The 19,142-nt window shown below is 32.2% G+C and overlaps 1 protein-coding gene across 1 annotated transcript; it reads left to right on the plus strand.

Moving 5' to 3' along the window:
* The first annotated feature begins 18,319 nt into the window (after window positions 1-18,319).
* Window positions 18,320-19,142, plus strand: LOC107914579 (uncharacterized). Its single transcript, XM_016843519.2, has one exon. The coding sequence runs from the start codon at window positions 18,644-18,646 to the stop codon at window positions 19,010-19,012; it is 369 nt and encodes a 122-aa protein (XP_016699008.1). The 5' UTR covers window positions 18,320-18,643; the 3' UTR covers window positions 19,013-19,142.

A 19,142-nucleotide genomic window follows, 5' to 3' on the forward strand; every position in this document is an offset into this window, starting at 1 on the left:
CTTTCTCTCAACTCTATTTTTAATTACTTGAATTTTTTATTCAATATTCTTAATTCTGTTTTTATTTTATTTTTCGTTTCTAGATCCAAACCTTTAATTCTGTTATTTTCTTATTCTTTTTCAGGAACGTAGGTTTTCTTGGGCAAGATTCTGCCTGGGATTTCACGGAACAAGATATTGTGCAAGTTCAGTCCGTGAGGATTTGACCCTACTTCCCTTTTACTATTCTTTTTCATTATTTATTAGGGATAAGATATTTTTGGTGCTTTCAATGACTGCATCAATCTTACACGTAAATCTCAAATAGACGCCAACGTCCCAAACGTGGTCTTACACGATAACTCATGTCGGAATCCTATGTCATGACACGTGTATCCTAACTATTCTTATGGTTCGTACAGGGCTTTCAGATGTCGTGATTCGTTCGTTTCAAGCTCGTAGTTACTTCTCCTATACTTATATTAATTCGGCATACACATATATAGTTGCTAAAATTCAATTCGGCACAATTAAATACATTTTCATATGAATTTAACAACAATTATTCACTTATGAACTTACCTCGTATGGACACGAACGAACCAAACGACTATTCGAAAATTTTCGATTTTTCTTCGATCCAAATTCTATCTCCTCTTTTCTTGATCTAATAAATTCAAATTTGGCTTGTTTAATAACATATTCATTCATTTTTATCCAAAAATACATAATTTGGGTATTTTGCATTTTAGCCCCTAATTTTCACAATTTAGTCCCTATTTCAAAATAACACAAATTACTCAAAATTTCATCAAACCCATGTTAGGCCGAATTTACCTTAGGTTCTTAGCAGCCCATTTATTCAATTTATTTCACAATTTTACCCTTCAATTTACAAATTTCACAATTTAATCCTTAATACACATTTTTATCAAAAATCATTTAATTAAACATATTAATCTATCAACAAATATTTATTTTCCATCATCAACTATCAAAATCTCATGCATTCAAAAATAGCAACATTCGAATACTTTAACAGTTTTGAAATCGGAGATACGGGCTAGCTAGATTAAGCTATAACGATCTCAAAAACGTAGAAATCATTAAAAACGAAGCTAAAACCGTACATGTTTGAGCAATGAGAGCTTGGTCGAATGCTAAAGCCAACAATGGCTTTCTTCTCCTTGAATTTTCGGTGAAGATGAATAGTGGAAGATGACAATACATTTTGTTTTATTTTAATTTAACATTATTTACTAATTTACCTAACTAACCATTAATAATATTAATAATTAAACCATGTGACATCCCACTATCATCTACTATCTCAAAAATGGGATACTTACTAGTTAAGGACCTTCACTTTAAGGTTCCATAGCTAATAGACACCTTTAACTATAAGAACACAACTTTTACACTTTACGCGATTAAGTTTTTTTTTAAATTGAGCACACAAACGATAAAATTTTCACACGAAATTTTCACACATATAAATCAACATGTTGTAGACACCAAAAATAATATTAAAATATTTTTTGACTCGGATTCGTGGTCCCGAAACCACTATCCGACTAGGGTCTAAACCGGGCTGTTACATCAAGTATCCATGAACATGTACATATCATATATTATATCAGAACTTTACCCATTTAATCATTTAAATTATCGATGGATACAAGGGTAGTACACATCAAGTGTACAAATTTAAAATCTGTCAATTCATATTCGGGGGTGTTCATTAAAGCACATAATCGGAAAGTCCTCTTTCGAGCCATATAACGTGGAGCTCATGTGAGCCATGTAACGGGAAGCTTATATGGGCTGTATAACGGGAAGCTCATAATAGCCATAATCAGAAAGCTCATATGAGCCAATAACGGGTAGCTCCGAAGAGCCATTAACGGGAAGCTCCAAATAGCCATATATCGGGAAGTTCAAACGAGCCATATCGGGAAGCTCATAAAGAGACTTTAATCGAGAAGCTCACGAAGAGCCATATAATGGGACGCTCATAAGAGCTGTGGTGTGTCCACAACACATGCAGAGTCACAACCGATCGAGAAGCTCGCAAGAACCATATAATTGGAAGCTCGAGAGGGCTAATAACGAGATGCTCATGAGAGCTAATAACGGGACACTCTTTCGAGCTATGGTGTGTCCACAACATATGCAGGACCACAACCAATTCAGGAACCCTCTATCCATCGAATTTCATTTATTCAAACGGGACCTAATATTTATCGGGTATTGTCGGATATGCGATCAATTTCATATGTTTACACAATTCACATACACAACATTCAATTTAAAACATATAAATATACAATTTAATTATGCAAACTTACCTTGACAAGTGTTCGTGAATTGTAATCTACTAATTCGACACTTTTTCTTTTCCACAATCTAACTTTGTATTTGAGTTATCCAGATCTATACGAATGAATTTAACATCAATTTAATACAAGTCATATTCAATACAATCCAATTCACATTTAGGAAAAATTACCATTTTTCCCTTATACTTTTAATTAATTCCAATTTTATCCTTAGGCTCGGAAAATGAAATTCATGCAATTTAATCCTTGTTCCAAGCCTAGCCAATTTTACATATAACATTTACAGCCCATGAATTTTATAAAATTTAAAATTTTTCCATGAATTTTACAACATTACAATTTAGTCCCTAAATTACAATTTTATCAAAATTCACTTTACAAAAGTTATTTATCTATCAACAACCTTTCATTTTCTACCATAAATTTCATGATTCATCCATATTCATCCATGGAAAAACCCTAGTACTTTGATAACTTTGCAATTTAATCCCTGAGATAGCTAGATTACCTATTAAGATATCGGAAACATAAAAATGACTAAAAACGAGACAATATTACTTACCCAATTAGGCCAAGTAAGCTTTCTTGGGTTCTTTTCTCTTAGCTAGGGTTTTCATGAAAATAATTTTGGAAAAGATGATGAAAATGATGATATTTTCTTATTTTATTAATTTATCATCTTTTCATCTTTTACTTTCCAATTTCATCATTTTCTTTAATTAAATTTCCATGGATGACTAATCATATTTATTTACTAACCCCACTAATTGGTCTATTTTCCATATAAGGACCTCAAATTTTGAATTCCATAGCTATTTGATCCTTTTAGCTACTAAAACTCAACTTTTATATTTTATGCAATTTGGTCCTTTTATCAGATTAAACATAAAATCAGTAAAATTTCTTTACAAAATTTTCATGAAATATTTTAATTATAATGCATATTATAAAATAATATTAAAATAAATTTTCTTACGGACTTAGACTTGTGCTCCCGAAACTATTGTTCCTATTTTACTGAAAACGGGCTGTTACAAGTCTTCCCGCTATTCTCGTGCCACGAACTACTTCGAGTGTGAGATCGAATACTTTGAATCAAACTTTCTCTCTTATAGAAACCGGTAGAATTGTTATTCTTGGAAAATATAATTTATACTTAAAAATAAATTCTCACTATTTTTGGGTAAAATAACATTATCTCAAAATTATATATAACTTGTTGTATATTTAGCCCTACCGGTGTCATCTATTTATAAGGAGAGAAAGTGAAACCCTAATTGAATTAGTAGAATGCATTTAATACATATTTAATAGAAAAATAATCCCTTAGTTGAACTAGGAAAAATGTGCGGCTAATAGGATGTGTCTTTCCTCATATGTATTATGATGGGGATTCGGGTTTCTCCTATATTGGGTCCAATTATATGTGCTTCCTAGACTTTTAACCCAACACTTTATAATTTACTCCAACCTAGTACATGTTTTTCTATTTCTCAAAATAGACATTATTTATTAAAATAATTTAAATAAATAAATTTTCCAATTAAATAATTTTCTCAACCTGTTTCTAACTCCGTTAAAATCATGAAAACTTTATCGTAAAAGAATTTATGAAAAAATATATTTAATTTATGCATTCAACATATTCACAATGACCAATTAATTTAATTCCATTTTCAAACTTCAATTAGTTAATTAATTGATAATTTGAAAAACCATAAATTAATTCTAAAGTCATTTCAAACTTGAGAAAACCGCATTCATTTCCATATGTTACCAATTTCTCTATCTTTATCATTTCTATTTATTTATGTTCATTTGATTCAACATCCAAATGTTACAGCTTTTCGCCTATTAATTATAAACTCATTTAGTCATGAAGTCATTCCACTATAGTATAATAACTGAGTTTTCCCTAATGACATATCATTACAAAAGCTACTCGATCAGTGATCGTCAATGACCTTGTCATAAGTGTGTTATCCTCATATAATATCTTTAATCTCTTTGGGATAAATCTGTTCTCCCAATATAATCTTATTTTATCTAATGGTAACTATTATATCTTTTTTCATGAAAAGTCAACTACTATTAAATAATAATTAAGTCATTCATCACAAATATAAACAACTTATGACCTCGTTTACTTTTCGTCTATCATGTAATGCCAATGAGAGGATATCATTTACCTATGTTTTGGGCTATGAATTCCACTGTTGTAAATGGTGCTACATACTGCAAAAGTGGTATACCCAACATTCTAGCTTTTAGTTTTTTATCTATTCGAACTCAGGTTTTTACTTACATTAAAGTATACAAGTCAATCATACATTGTCCATCATCCACTTGAGATTAAGGTATAACACACTATGAACGTCACAAGTGAATAAATCCATAAACAGATTCAGGATCTATTCTGCTTGAGTCCAGTCCAATGTACTATTAGTCTAGTCAGTGACATCAATGGCTCTATCTTCTAGGAGTCAACCGCACCAATGCCCAAGACAAAATATTTTCCTAATTGGACTTGATAGACGACATATTAGTCTTTCAATTGGTTTGTTCATTTCCGATTAGACTAGGACATGTTTAGGTTCATGTATTGATATAAGTTGTCTTCCCATATTATGATCCGACCACGTAATACTGCTTATTATTAGTTAAACATTAGACAAACAGTGAGCTAACGTTTGCTTCTATTTTGATTTACATGCAAAAATCATATGAAGACATTATACAAAAGATATTAATGTCATTCATGAATAATTTTATTAACAAATCTGTTCAAAGAAATTACAAATGTACAAATGAATATACTACATTAAGGGTACCGAATTTAACAAAAGTATCATCAAATAATATAACTTGTTTTAATTACATAAGGACATTTCTATGATTTCACTTACTAAATTGGTGCTAGATTAACTCATGATACTAACTCAATCATGAGCTTAAATAATAATATAGATAATATAAAAAATTTATGAAAATTTAGAAACTACAAAAATATTAAAAAAAATTAAATAATTAAAAAATTCATGTATTAACTCAGCGGTGGGAGGATAAGGTGAATGAGGTGAAATAAATGATATGGTTAGTAGGGGAAGTTGAGAACCCAACAATACCTTTGGAAGTTATAGATTACTTAACGGAGAAACAAAAGGATGATGTTAATTGTTAAGAGAATTTTAAGATGAAATTGAGCATGTTTTGTACGGAGCTACCTTAAAAAGAAGATAATAAGCAAGGAAGGTTTTATAAAACAATTCTCTGTTAAAATATATATGTAACCTAATTTCAATTTATTTGGTGCTGCCGACACCCTTACTTCATCTTTTTTTTAGTTTTTTTTATAACAGTTCAATCCGGTAAGCGACACCATGATTAGCTGATGATGGGGAAATAGTTAGGGTGGTGCCGCCAATATGTCAGGCAACACCCAATTTCACTATAGAAAACATCCTATTTTTGTAAATAATTTAGATCAATACCATTTTCGTTATTAAATTTTCTATATTATTTTTATAAAAAAACCTAGCAGGCTCGTCAAAGTATGAGAGGATTTGAACTAAAGTATGAAGCTAAAAAATGGATTTAGGCAAAAGAAATAGTGCCATTTAAAATACGGGATATACTTGAGTTCCAACATTCAAGGGTCAAGTTTGACTCGACCCATTTTCTACTCATATAAAATAAAATTATGTATAAATAATGCTATAATATAAACATTAAGGGATAGGTGAAGTTTCTTATGTTTAAAATTAACAAAGAAAAAATATTAAATTAATAAATAATACAATTTTTTTAAAAAAAATATGGGTGAGCTTAAAACATGCTTGTGTTAGCCATTTAAAAACATGTGGGCTTGGGAAAAATTTGAAGTCCATATTTCGGGTCGGGTCAAGCTTATACTTATACTAATATCATACATAGACTCGATTTAAACTCAGTCAACCTTATCCACAAACACCTTTATTTTCAATGCATTTAATTATATTTTTATTTAAACTATAATATAAAAATTAAAAAATATAATTATTGAATATAAAAATTAAATAAAAAACTCATAATTATTTTGAATCAACCTTTGTATCTATATTAAATTATAATTATTATTTTAAATTAATCATCACTTAATTAAAAAAAATGAGATGTAGCATTGTTTAAGCATTAGTATCCAACATTTAGGAAATTTCATTCTACCTAAAAAAAAAAAAGAAAAAAAACCATCCAAGTAGAAAAATCAAAACAAAAATCAGCTTATAATTTTATTAGATAGGTTTTACTTTCTACCCAATAAAAAGTTTGACTTTCGCTATTATTTTATATATTACTTTACCCAAATACAATTTTTTATTATTCAATAACTACTTTAATTACTATTTGAATTCTTTTATTATTAGAATATTTTATATATTTTAATTGTAAATAACATAAAATAAAAAACAATATTAATTTCATTAAATAATAATAAAAGTTCAATGTATATTCACGTGTAACCCATGTGATTTGAAAAAATATTGTATAGTGGTATTCATGTTAAAAGAGCAAAGCAAGAAGAAAGAGTTGATCCAAGTCCCACTTCAATCATTTTTCTTTACTTTTAAGTACCAAATGTGTGTGAAATGTAGTTATGTTCATGTTATATATGAAATTCATTAAAGAGTAGTAATGAATGTAGTTGAAACTTTACTTTGTGAAGACTTGAATGAATATTTTGAAGAAAAAAAAAGCAATAAAGATTAAATTGTGAAGTATGCCAAAAATTTGATATGTGAAAGAATATATGTGGTGAAGTAGAATGCGGAAGAAATATGATGTTTATATTGTAGTGAAGTTGCAAGTATATTGAATTATTTGTTGACAAGGGTTCAATTGTAAAAAGTGTAAATTTTGAATCATTTCATTCATTTTGAGCGAAAGAAGTAAAAGACTGTAATTAAAGCCTGTGTAGACAAATGAGAACTAATGGAATATGATTAGCACTTGGACGCTTCTGTAATTAGCAGTTTGATGCTTCTATTACTGGCATTTCGGTACATCACTATGACTGTGCACTTTGGTGTGATTGAAAAGTGGCACTTCAGTGCATTACTGTTAATGTTCAACATATCTTATAAGTTCTTTTAAGTCTACAATGGGCTACACAAGTGAAAACTGATAAGAGAATGGTTAATATGATTTGATATGTGATTTAGGTGTGAGGTTAACTGTAGAATAGTTAATAAATATATATTTTTTAAAAACATCATAAATAAGGAAAGTAAAAAGATATTTAATGGGAGGAAAAAGTATATGTAATATATAATATTAGTGTGAAATTGATAAAAAGAAATAATAATATAAGATTTAGAATGAGTAAATTGACATGATAAGTGAAAGTGGAAATAATTATGAAATGTAGAGGATATGCTAGAAAGTGAGACTAAATTGAATAATATGTAAAAGTGTAGAGAAAGATATAAATGGGTGTTCTTTAGTTAGGAATTACTAAGTGAGAAGTGATTAAATTAGTAATTAAATGAAATTAGTAAAGTGGGTATAGTAAGTGATATTAAATCACGATTAATAGATGGAGTAAATAAGTGACAAAGTATGATAAAGTGATATTGAAATGGATTTATAACGGGTTATTGAATTAAATGTTAACAATGACTAAATTGGAATGATCGTAAAGTGTAGTGTAGTGAAATTGATACAAGGGGACTAAATTGCAAGAGTGTAAAAAATTAGAAGTATGAAATAAAAACTTCTAAATTTAATTATAAGTCATATTAAAGTGATATTCAAGTGACTTTCTAGTGATTCTTGAACTTCATATCAAAAAATATTAAATTGAAAAATATCCAAAAGTGAATAAGTGTATTCAAGTGTAATAATATATATGAATTTAATTCTAAGTGATACTAAAGTAGTAAAATAATAAGTATTGATTTGTAAGAAAATAATAAAAGTTGAATGTATATATTCACATGTAACACACATATATATAATACGCGTTTAAAGAAACATTTAAATTAAAGATAATAATTTTTATATAATATTATTAAATTAATATTAGAATAATGTTTTTATTTTTATATTAAATTATAAATATTGAAAAATTATTTTATTAAATATAAAAATACATTTTATATCCAATATTAAATTATAATTTCATTTCAAATATACAATTTCGAATTACACTTTTAGTGGTGCTTCAATATAAAAAGTACCACTTTAAACCATATATACATTAACATTCAACATTTAAAAAAATGGTGTTTGGATGAATCTGTGTAAAATATTTTCTATTGTTTGGCAGATTTCCTGAAAATATTTTCTGGAAAAATTGTTTTCACACATATTAATAAATTTATATATTTTAAATTGTTTTTACATATATTGCAATGATTTATTTATAAATAAATCAAATTAAATATATAATAATACTCAATTATTAAGCTACAATATTAACCGTCATAAATTGAAAACAATCAAAGTCAAATAAATTATTTGTAATTGTGTTAAAAAAACATAAAACCGATATTATATTTTCAGATATTAACTATCTTGAAATACCACATTACAAGTGTCTTAAAATTTTATGTTCACATTGTAACATGAATGAAACCAATATCGATCGGCTATAACTTAGTCATGAATTACTATCGAGGAAAATTAAGAACCATGTAATTGCAAATCCTGAGTCTTTTTTACTTTTGAACAGTTGAGTGATTTGCTCAGTTGAAACTTTGTTTTCAGCACAATGTGACAAGTCAGCATGTATTGTTTTGCTTAGTGATAAATAATATGTTTTTTTTAAGTAACATCAAGGAATGAGCATGATTTCTATATGCTAATGCCTCATATTTTTGGATTATCCTGGTCTGCTGCCAGCTTCATCTTTACCATGTTGCTTATACTCTATATGTCATCAAATCAATAGATTGAAGCAAAAGTTTCTTGTTTCTGAAAATAGAGCCTTGATTTGTAGTTTTACAATCGCTGCATGTACATATATACTACATTCATTTAAAAGAAATGTATGTTAATACCAGAATTACTCCCGATTGCTGTTCTTCATCTCAGCCTCCCTGAATAAGTTTTTTTATCTTTGATTAAACCACGAAACTAATTAACCAAATGTCAACAAGTCAAAGACACAAAGCGAAAAAGAAGTCAAATCTCTATCAATCTAAAGTAGATAAGTCAATACAACCAACAACACCGAGAACAAAGCACAAACCTAACTCCGGCTTGCTGTACAAACAAACTCAGTCGAGCCCTCGAAAACCAAAGGCCAAAACAGAGTCCCCACAAAGCTCTGAGTGCACGAGCGAGATCGAGTCGGAAAAACGCGCTACCCACGAGGCCACGACACAAATATCGGCGCCCTCAGACCAACCAACAAAAAACGAGACCCACTGAACCTTCTGAATTGAAGTAGAAAATGGAACCGATGAGAAGCCCGGAACAAGCCTCCAAAAACCAACACTGAACCAGAATTCCAAATGCCCAAGACAAGCCAAACACCACAGGCTACAAAACGGTAACAAAAACCCGACCCGAGCAAGAGAGGAAGAACAAAATTTGTAGAAAGCCTGGGCAAAGGAGAGAACCCAAACTAGCAGAAAACCCAAGCAAGAGATCCCGGACAAAAACAGCACATAGTGATGAAAAGCCCCAAATCAATTTATAAAAAGGAGAAGAAATCAATAGGGGAAAAGGAGCCCGAAACCAGCTCAAGGAGCCCTACGATCGACGGGAGAAGTTAGAAATGCTGATGGACAGAGAGGAATGGAGACCACTGCCGATGAGAGTGTAGAGAAGGGAATGAAAATGTCTTACTGATTCCAAATTGGTAAGACGTTTTCCAGAAATTGGGAAGTGATTTTACCGTGTTTGTAAAATATTTTCCTATAGTAATTTATTTTCCACAATTCAAACAGTGGAAATTAAGGAAAATGTTTTCCACCAAAAAAACGGACACTTAATTAGTACCTAAAAAAACATGTTCCATTCTCACTTTCACTCAAATTTTAGTTATGATTTCATATTTCCTTTTGAAATATTTTAATTATTAAAATAGTTAATAATATTTCTTTTCTTTTTTTTACGAATAATAATAATTCTAGTTTATTATATGGAATAAAAATATATTATCTAATGAATAAAAAATAACATATATTTAGATGGAGCTCCTTCTCTATAACCTAGAATACATAAGGTAGGTTGCATCCTAATGACAAAGTAATCCGCTGTAGCACAAAGGATATAATTCTAGGTTGAATTTCCGGGTTTGAATCTAGGCAGCGGAAACTGTTTATTTTTTCATAATTTGGGTTTTAAAGTTATAAATATTAAAAATCTTATCACGCGTATATGTCACGGGCCGCAGTTCAAAGCCCGTGACCATCGCACCAAATGCATCCAATGGAGGTTTATTGTTTAGATAGGGATCATTTGGCCTAGAGAACTGACTCGATTAAAAGAGCTACTGGACAAGCCTATCAGATTGAAGCCTAGTTGGCCCGATAATGAAGAGATGGCAACTTGGGCTAATATGGTAACTAATCTTAGAAGATAGAGGGAATCATATCTTGTAAAGATTAGATTAGATTTGATAAGGCTTATCTTGTAAATCCCTAAAATTAAGGGATATGGTTAAATCTCATCCGTCGATGTAAATGTATATTGACCGTCGGTTTTGGGGGAGCTCAACTATAAATAGAGAGCCTCCCCCTCATTTGTACTCACTCCTGAATTGTTTCATTATTCTTTGTGAATAAGAGAATTGAGAGCATTTACTCAAACACTTTGCGAGCGCTCTTTCTGTTGTTCTTTTGTAGCTTCTTTTGGCACAATCGCTTCCACTATACAAATTGGTGCCTTGGAAGAGTTCTAAGGAATCCTCACTTTTGGGTGTAAAGGCAGACTTAGGCGAGTTTGGAGCAAACGGATGGCCTAAGGCCGCACGGTTTACGAGACGAAAGGTCTAGCCCCGTGACAAGTGGTATCCGAGCTAAGGTTTGAACCAAGTAATATTTGAGTTATTGGTTCGAATGCACCGTTAGGATGTCAAAAGAAGAGTTCGAACAAAGGTAGGCGAGAAAGTCTTTGAGGGAGACATTATCGGCAGTAGAGGAACGTGTGGGAAAACTCGAGGGATCCATAGAGGATGTAAAGAAGGCACTCGACTGGGTCGAGGATCGCATAGCAAACTGGAAGGAGCAGTCCAGAGATTATGTAAAGATGTCTCTTGGTTCCACCATGGATAAGGTAAACGAGTTGTTTAATTCACACAGGGATAAGCTGTCGGACAGGAATGATGCTCTCGAGGCCATGATGATGGCTTTGAAAGAGGAAACAATGGCCACGACGAGGGCTTTGAGCACAAGAATAGAGGAGCTCGAAGGAGAGTTGGTCTTGTGTCGAGCAGCCGTGGGGAAAGGAGTGGCAAATGCAGCACTCAGTAATGAGGATGTCCCGAAGCCGAAAGAGTTTGTGGGGATAAGGTTTGCATGCGATGTGGATAATTTCTTATGGAGGATGGAAAACTACTTCCGTGCCAAAGGCATTATAGATGATGCGGTTAAGGTAAACACTGCTTCAATGTTTCTTACTGACATTGTGCTTTTATGGTGGCGATGTAGGACCACAGATAAAAGGTAAGGTGAGATTGGGACGTGGCAAGAGTTCCAATGCGAATTGAAGGGACAGTTTTATCCAAAATTTGCTGAGGAAGAAGCTCGGGCAAAGTTGCAAGGGATAACGCAACGGGGCACAGTAAGAGAGTATGTTCGAGAGTTTAAGGAACTCATGCTCTAAGTTTCAAAGGTGACCGAAAGAGAGGCATTGCTTGCTTTTTAGAATGGTTTGAAGCCGTGGGTCAAACAGGAAATGGAACAAAGAGGTGTCCAAAAGCTATCAGAAGCCATGACGGTAGTTGAATCCGTGGTCAAGCTTGGTCTAGGGAAAGACAAGCTTGGGTCTTCCAAGTCCGAGGAAAGGGGCGTATGTGAAATGGATCACAATGAAGATATTGTTGATGGCAATGGCAACGGCGACAATGGTGGTAATGGGAAACCACGAGTTAGGAAGAAGAAACCCAAGAGGAAAAGGGACAAGCTGAAATGCTTTCTTTGCGACGGTCCACACATGTTAAAGAAATGTCCGAAGAAATCCAAGCTTAAGGAGAAGCCGGTGGCTAAGGCCTTGGTACTTGGTTCGAGTGCAAGAGGTGTCGAAGCCAAGGAGGCCGAAAGCGAGAAGAAGCCAGTGAAGTGCTTCTTATGTCATGGTCCGCATAGGTTACGGAAGTTTCCGAGGAAGTCTGTCATCGAGGGGAACGATGGAGCAGACAAGGAGCCCAAGAAGCTTGGTTCGAGCAAGGGAAAAGCCGAAGCCAATAGGGCAAAGAGGAGCAAAAAGAAGCGAGTAAAGTGCTTCTTGTGCCGTGGTCCGCATGAGTTGTGGAACTGTCTAAAGCAAGCCAGAGTCAAAGGAAAGGCAATGTCTGAGCTTGTTGAGTCATCGGAGGGGCTTCCATAAAAGGAAGAGATGAGTTTGTCATCGGACTTAGAGGGAAAAGTTGCGATGAAAACAGTGAAGCTGAGACCAATGAGGCTCAAGTTGAGTGAAGCGTCAGAGTTGGTCGAGTCATCGACAAGGCTTCCACCTATGGGAGAGGTGGGTGGTGCATCAGACTTCAAGGAAAAGGAAGCGATGCATGTGGGACAATTGACTAGAGTAAATGCAATGAGTAGGATGGCTCGAGTTAAGAAGCGACGTAAGCTGAGGCAAAAGTCCCGAAGGAAGGGAAAGGCTAAGGCATCGAGACGAGACCGAGGCGAATCAAGTTAGTGCCATTCAGAAGTCACAACGAGGGCGTTGCGAGAATGGGTGGGGGAGAATGTCACGGGCCGCAGTTCAAAGCCCGTGACCATCGCACCAAATGCATCCAATAGAGGTCTATTGCTTAGATGGGGATCATTTGGCCTACGAGAACTGGCCCGATTCAAAGAGCTACTGGACAAGCCTATCAGATTGAAGCCTAGTTGGCCCGATAATGAAGAGATGGCAACTTGGGCTAATATGGTAACTAATCTTAGAAGATAGAGGGAATCATATCTTGTAAAGATTAGATTAGATTTGATAAGGCTTATCTTGTAAATCCCTAAAATTAAGGGATATGGTTAAATCTCATCCGTCGATGTAAATGTATATTGACCGTCGGTTTTGGGGGAGCTCAACTATAAATAGAGAGCCTCCCCCTCATTTGTACTCACTCTTGAATTGTTTCATTATTCTTTGTGAATAAGAGAATTGAGAGCATTTACTCAAACACTTTGCGAGCGCTCTTTCTGTTGTTCTTTTGTAGCTTCTTTTGGCACAATCGCTTCCGCTATACAAATTGGTGCCTTGGAGGAATTCTAAGGAATCCTCACTTTTGGGCGTAAAGGCAGACTTAGGCGAGTTTGGAGCAAACGGATCGCCTAAGGCCGCACGGTTTGCGAGACGAAAGGTCTAGCCCCGTGACATATACACGTGAAAATCACATATTTAAAATATAGATGTGTGTTTAGAAATAATATCCAATAAATAATGAAATATACTAATTGAAATTCATTAATCATGAAATATGTACGATATGTATCAGATGGAGGTAATAAATTATGCATATTAAAATAAATATGTATAAAATTATTTAAATGAAATTTAAGTTGAGTGATAACTTAAGTTTTACTAATCCAAGTTAAGTATTTTCATTTAATTAATAGCTAAAAAGACATGTTCCATTATCACCTTCAATCAAATTTTAGTTATGACTGGGGATTTATTTTTCGAATATTTTAATTACTAAAATAGTTAATAATATTGTTTTTTGGACGAATATTAGTGTATTATCTCATGAATAAAAAATAACATATATTTTAATAGAGGGCCTTTTGTATAATACAGGATATATAGTTTACGTTGCAATCTGTAAACAAAGAATCCGCTGTAGCACAATGGTTAAAATTCTATTGGTTGAATTTCCGGGTTCAAACCCTGGCAGTGGAAATTTTTGTTTTTTTATTTTTGTAAATTATAATTTTTACGAAAGTAAAAATTCAATTTTACCATTTTAATAGCATATATTTTCATAACTTTTAAAGGATTTAATTAAATTTTCATCATTTTTAGGGGGCAAAAGTGTAATTTTACCTTTACTAATTTGAAATTTTAAAAATTTCAAATGACCTAAATGGAAAATATTCCATTTTAAGGGGGTCGGGCCCCCTGCCAGCTCCCTTAGTTTCGCCCCTGCATGGACATCACGAATTTAAAATATAAATGTGTTTAAAAATAATATTCAATAAATAATTAAACTAATTAATCATAATAACATGAAATATGTATTATATACAACTGATGAAGTATACATTGTGCATTTTAAAATAAAAATATATAAAAAAAATATTAAAATAATACTTTGTTTGAGTTGTAACTTAAAGTTTTACTAATCCAATTATATCACGGGTTCAAAATCCAACGCATGCAAATTATATTTATTGGCTTTTAAAAAAAACTAAAATAGCATTGAATAATTTAAATTATTTTAATTACAGAAGAGTATTTCTATAATTTTCCTAACTGAGTTGCTGTTAGTTGGTTTTTAATTGACTTGTGACACCGACTCAATTATGAGCTTAAATAATAGTATATATACGTATTATAGACATTACAAATTTAGAACATAGATGGTACAATTGTTTATTTTTTAATTAAAAAGACTAAAGTATCCTCGAATAATATAATTTATTTTAAATACGAGAGGATATTTTTGTAATTTTCTTAACTAAATTGGTGTCCGATTGACTCGTGACACAAACTCAGTCAATGATTTTATTAATAGTAAGTATAGATATGCAACTGATAGAGGTACTAAATTGTACATATTGAAATAAAAATGTATAAAATAAATCAAAATGAATATTTGGTTGAGTGGTATATTTAAGCTTTTACAATCCAATTAGTATGAGTTTAAATCTAATTATATGCATATTTTATTTTTATTAATTTTTGTTAAAATAAAAAGACTAAAATATCATCGATTAGTATAAGTTATTTTAACTATGAAATGATATTTTCATAATTTCCTTAACCGAGTTGGTGCTTGGTTAACTTGTGACACCAACTGAGTCGGAGGCTTAAATAATAGTATAGATATACAACTGATGGAGATAATAAATTGTGTATATTAAAATTAAAATGTATAAAATATATTAAAATGAAGTTTTGGTTGAGAGGTAAATTTAACATTTTATCAAATCAAATTGGTGGAGATTCAAATCCTACCATATGTATATTTTTGTTTTTATTTTTTGTTAACATGAAAAATACTAAAGTACCCTCAAATAATATAACTTATTTTAATTACGTTAGGATGTTTCCATAATTTCACTACTAGATTGATACTCAGTTGACTCATGACACCAACTCAATCATAGGCTTAGATAACAATATAAATCCAATATAAAAAATTTATAATCTACAAAAATATATAAAAATTTTAAAATATAAAAAAGAAATAAAATTTAAATATATAGAAACTGTAACTAGATAGATATAAGTAAGCATAAACTTGGAGGGGTTTTCCTGTTTCACCTCAACGGTGCGAGGATAAGGTGAATAAAATGGAAGGGGAAGTTGTAGATTACTTAACGGAGAAAGAAAATTTTAAGATGAAAGCATGTTTTGTATGAGGAGATGATGATCATAATAAAATTGAGGAGCATCCTGCTTCACATGGGATTATAGAGAAATCTGGCTCTTGACTGCAAACAAGTCATACAGCCAAAGTTGTTTTCTTTTATTCATCTATCACCCAATATTCAACAACAAACAATGATTTAAAAATAATTTTACAAAATTTTCAAGTCAATAGCCATAAGCTATTATGGAAGGACAATGTCATCGGAGGAAGGATCCATCACTCCTCAAGTCAATAGCCATAAGCTATCATAGAGTGCCAATGTCGCCCAATATCCTGTATAAGTGATGCTACATCTATACTTGATTCCCTAATTATGAAGCATAATCAACTTGATTTATTGTTGCACTTTTATAATAAATTAAAAAACTTTTGAACCAATAAAATACCCTTTGTTTGATATTATATTATATGAATAGTAAAAAAAATATTTTATTAAATATGAAATTATGCTTTATATCTGCACTTTCATCGTGATTTAAGATTTTCAATTTTGAGTTGCACTTTTTACTGGTATTTCAATATAAAACTAACTTACCATTATAAATATATATACATAAACATTTAATGCAATCATTTTTTTTAAATATGTATTTTAATTATTAAAATAGTTAATCTTTTATGAGATTTATGATTTTTAATCATGTAAATTTGATGAGAACAATTTATTAAATAAAAATAATAATATTTTAAACTTTTTTGAAAGTGTTTATATACATAATACACTTAATTACTCTTTTAAAAATTTTGATTACAATTTATGTTGATATTATATAATTTCTATTATATCAACAAGAAATTAATATAAGAGCGTAACATGTTTACTTTAAAATTAAAATCAAGAGCTTTTATGAGTAAAAATAATATATTAGGGACTTTTTTAACTATAAAATTAGTATAAAGATTTATCTAAACATATTTTTTTTTCTTGTGGTTGGTACAAAATGAAGAACAATTATGGCAAAGAAAAACTAGTAAAAGCTTTGGAAGGATTTATAATTCACTCTATCGCCTCTTTTCTTAACTGATGGTTGTTTGCTGGTTGGTATTTAATGTTGGCATATTGAAGGAGGAATCTAATGTGATTTAAGTTTTCATCCTATTTTAGCGTGTCCAACAATAATTTTGATCAAGTTCTTGTTAGAACCCAGCAGCCTACAGCAAACAATATTGTGAGATTTAAGCAAAAAAAGAATAGTACAAAGAGTAAGAATTTAGCTTGAAGTTTGCTAGCAAAATTAAAGCTACCGATAGAAACCATTAGAATTTTGAACAATTGAAGCTCTTCCAATGTCATGTCGATTTTGGACAACACTTTACACTTAAACAAAGAGACCGTTGTGAGTAGAGGTCCTCTGAACCGATAGCCGATTGGATCCTTTGCTGTCTGTTCTGAAAAGAGATACTCTAAAGTTACCCCCCAAAACTCAATGTGAAGATGTGTGAGTAGCCGTACACTAACAGCTAAAGGAGGCTACTATGGGTGGTGGGAGCCAATCCCAAGGGGAAGAAGGGCTGAGACATTATAACTAATGAAACAAAGAAAAACATGGATGATGGAGGATCTAACCACCTTCGGCCCTATTTGTCAAGAAACGACAACGCTGGAAAGATTAGACCCTGCACCCTAGGCCTAGCACCATTTCATTTACTTGTCTTTGCCATAACTCCAAAGTATTTGAGCAAGTTACTATTTGTGTAGAAAAGTGAAAAGAAACTCAAGGGAAGGATGATGTGATTGATACCAGAAATGGCGATGCATTCATGTTATAGAAGACAAAAGTCAAATCCAACAAGTCCCCTCAACGGTTACAAATCTTGCCAGTTGCCAACAAAAAACAGACCGACAGGGGCCAGCATATTCAATTCACAGCATGGTGAAGGATTCACAGTTCCCCTCCACCAATCAGAGCTATCAACACCCTTCATTTCAGTTTCTGTTTGTGCAAAACTAAGCATTTTCATTTTTTCCACGTCTTATTCAAAGTGCGTAAAAACAAAAACGGATTCTTGGATGGTCGGTAAGTCGGCTGAATTGAATTTAATGTTGTTGTGGTGAGCCATGAACCAATGCACATGTATCCATGTGCCTTATCACAGTACCATTCAAGACCCCACCCCCCCCCTCTTCCCAAAAAATAAAAGAAAAAGAAAAGATAACTGCCTAGTTATGATTGTTTCTCATGTAAAGATGTTAAGATAATGAAGGAAAAAATGATAATAAAGTAACATTAATCCAATCCAAATCCTAGTTTCCTATGCAGGAACTTGAGTATGAAGCAAGTCAATTAAAACCAAGTTGGGATATGGTGTGTTTTAACTTAACATGCATGGTTGAGTTGTCATGAGACATTAGAAGACAAACCTACAGATATAAAACCAGGTTTTGCCTACTGGTCTATTGTGATTACTGTTGACTTAACTAACTGATTCCTAGCATTTTCCAGCAAAATTTCTGACACTATGATTAAGGTATTCAGGTCCCACAGGAAAAAAAAACTCAAAACATGCATATAAAAATCGTCCGATGCATTAGATTCTCCTGTATAGATAAGCCCTCTATTATCAAAGGCAAACGACAGAGAATATGGAAAACAAAACCAGAGGCACCCCCAAGCAAATGAAGACCAGTAATCTATGCATGCCAAGGTGGAAAGGAAACAACAAAAACAAACGTGTATCTCCAATGAATCTCCTCGACCGTTTCCGAGAAGCTGTTTTTCGCCTCATAATGTTATCGGCTCTCACCAAGGCGGCCGCCACACATCCGCACACAACCCCTGCTGCCAGTGGCGCCCCGCGAAGATATTACCAGCCAGCTGACACTCACCATAGCGAAGCTGTGGCAGATTGCATCGAGTTCATCAAGAAAAAGTCGTCTAGGGAGGAGAACCGGGTGTCCGGTGGTAGCAGTTGTACTAGTGAAGTGGTGATGGCAGTTCCAGTTATGATTTAAATGTGAGTTTGTTTTACATTAAAAACATGTGTGGTTTTAGTTGAAGATTTGAGTAATCTATAAATTGGGTGTTTGTGAGAGATGTAGATTTGTAAATTGTGTATGAAATGCAGAGGGAGTTGGAGACTCA

Source organism: Gossypium hirsutum, chromosome D10, assembly GCF_007990345.1.
Source record: "Gossypium hirsutum isolate 1008001.06 chromosome D10, Gossypium_hirsutum_v2.1, whole genome shotgun sequence".
Taxonomy (NCBI): Eukaryota; Viridiplantae; Streptophyta; class Magnoliopsida; order Malvales; family Malvaceae; genus Gossypium; species Gossypium hirsutum.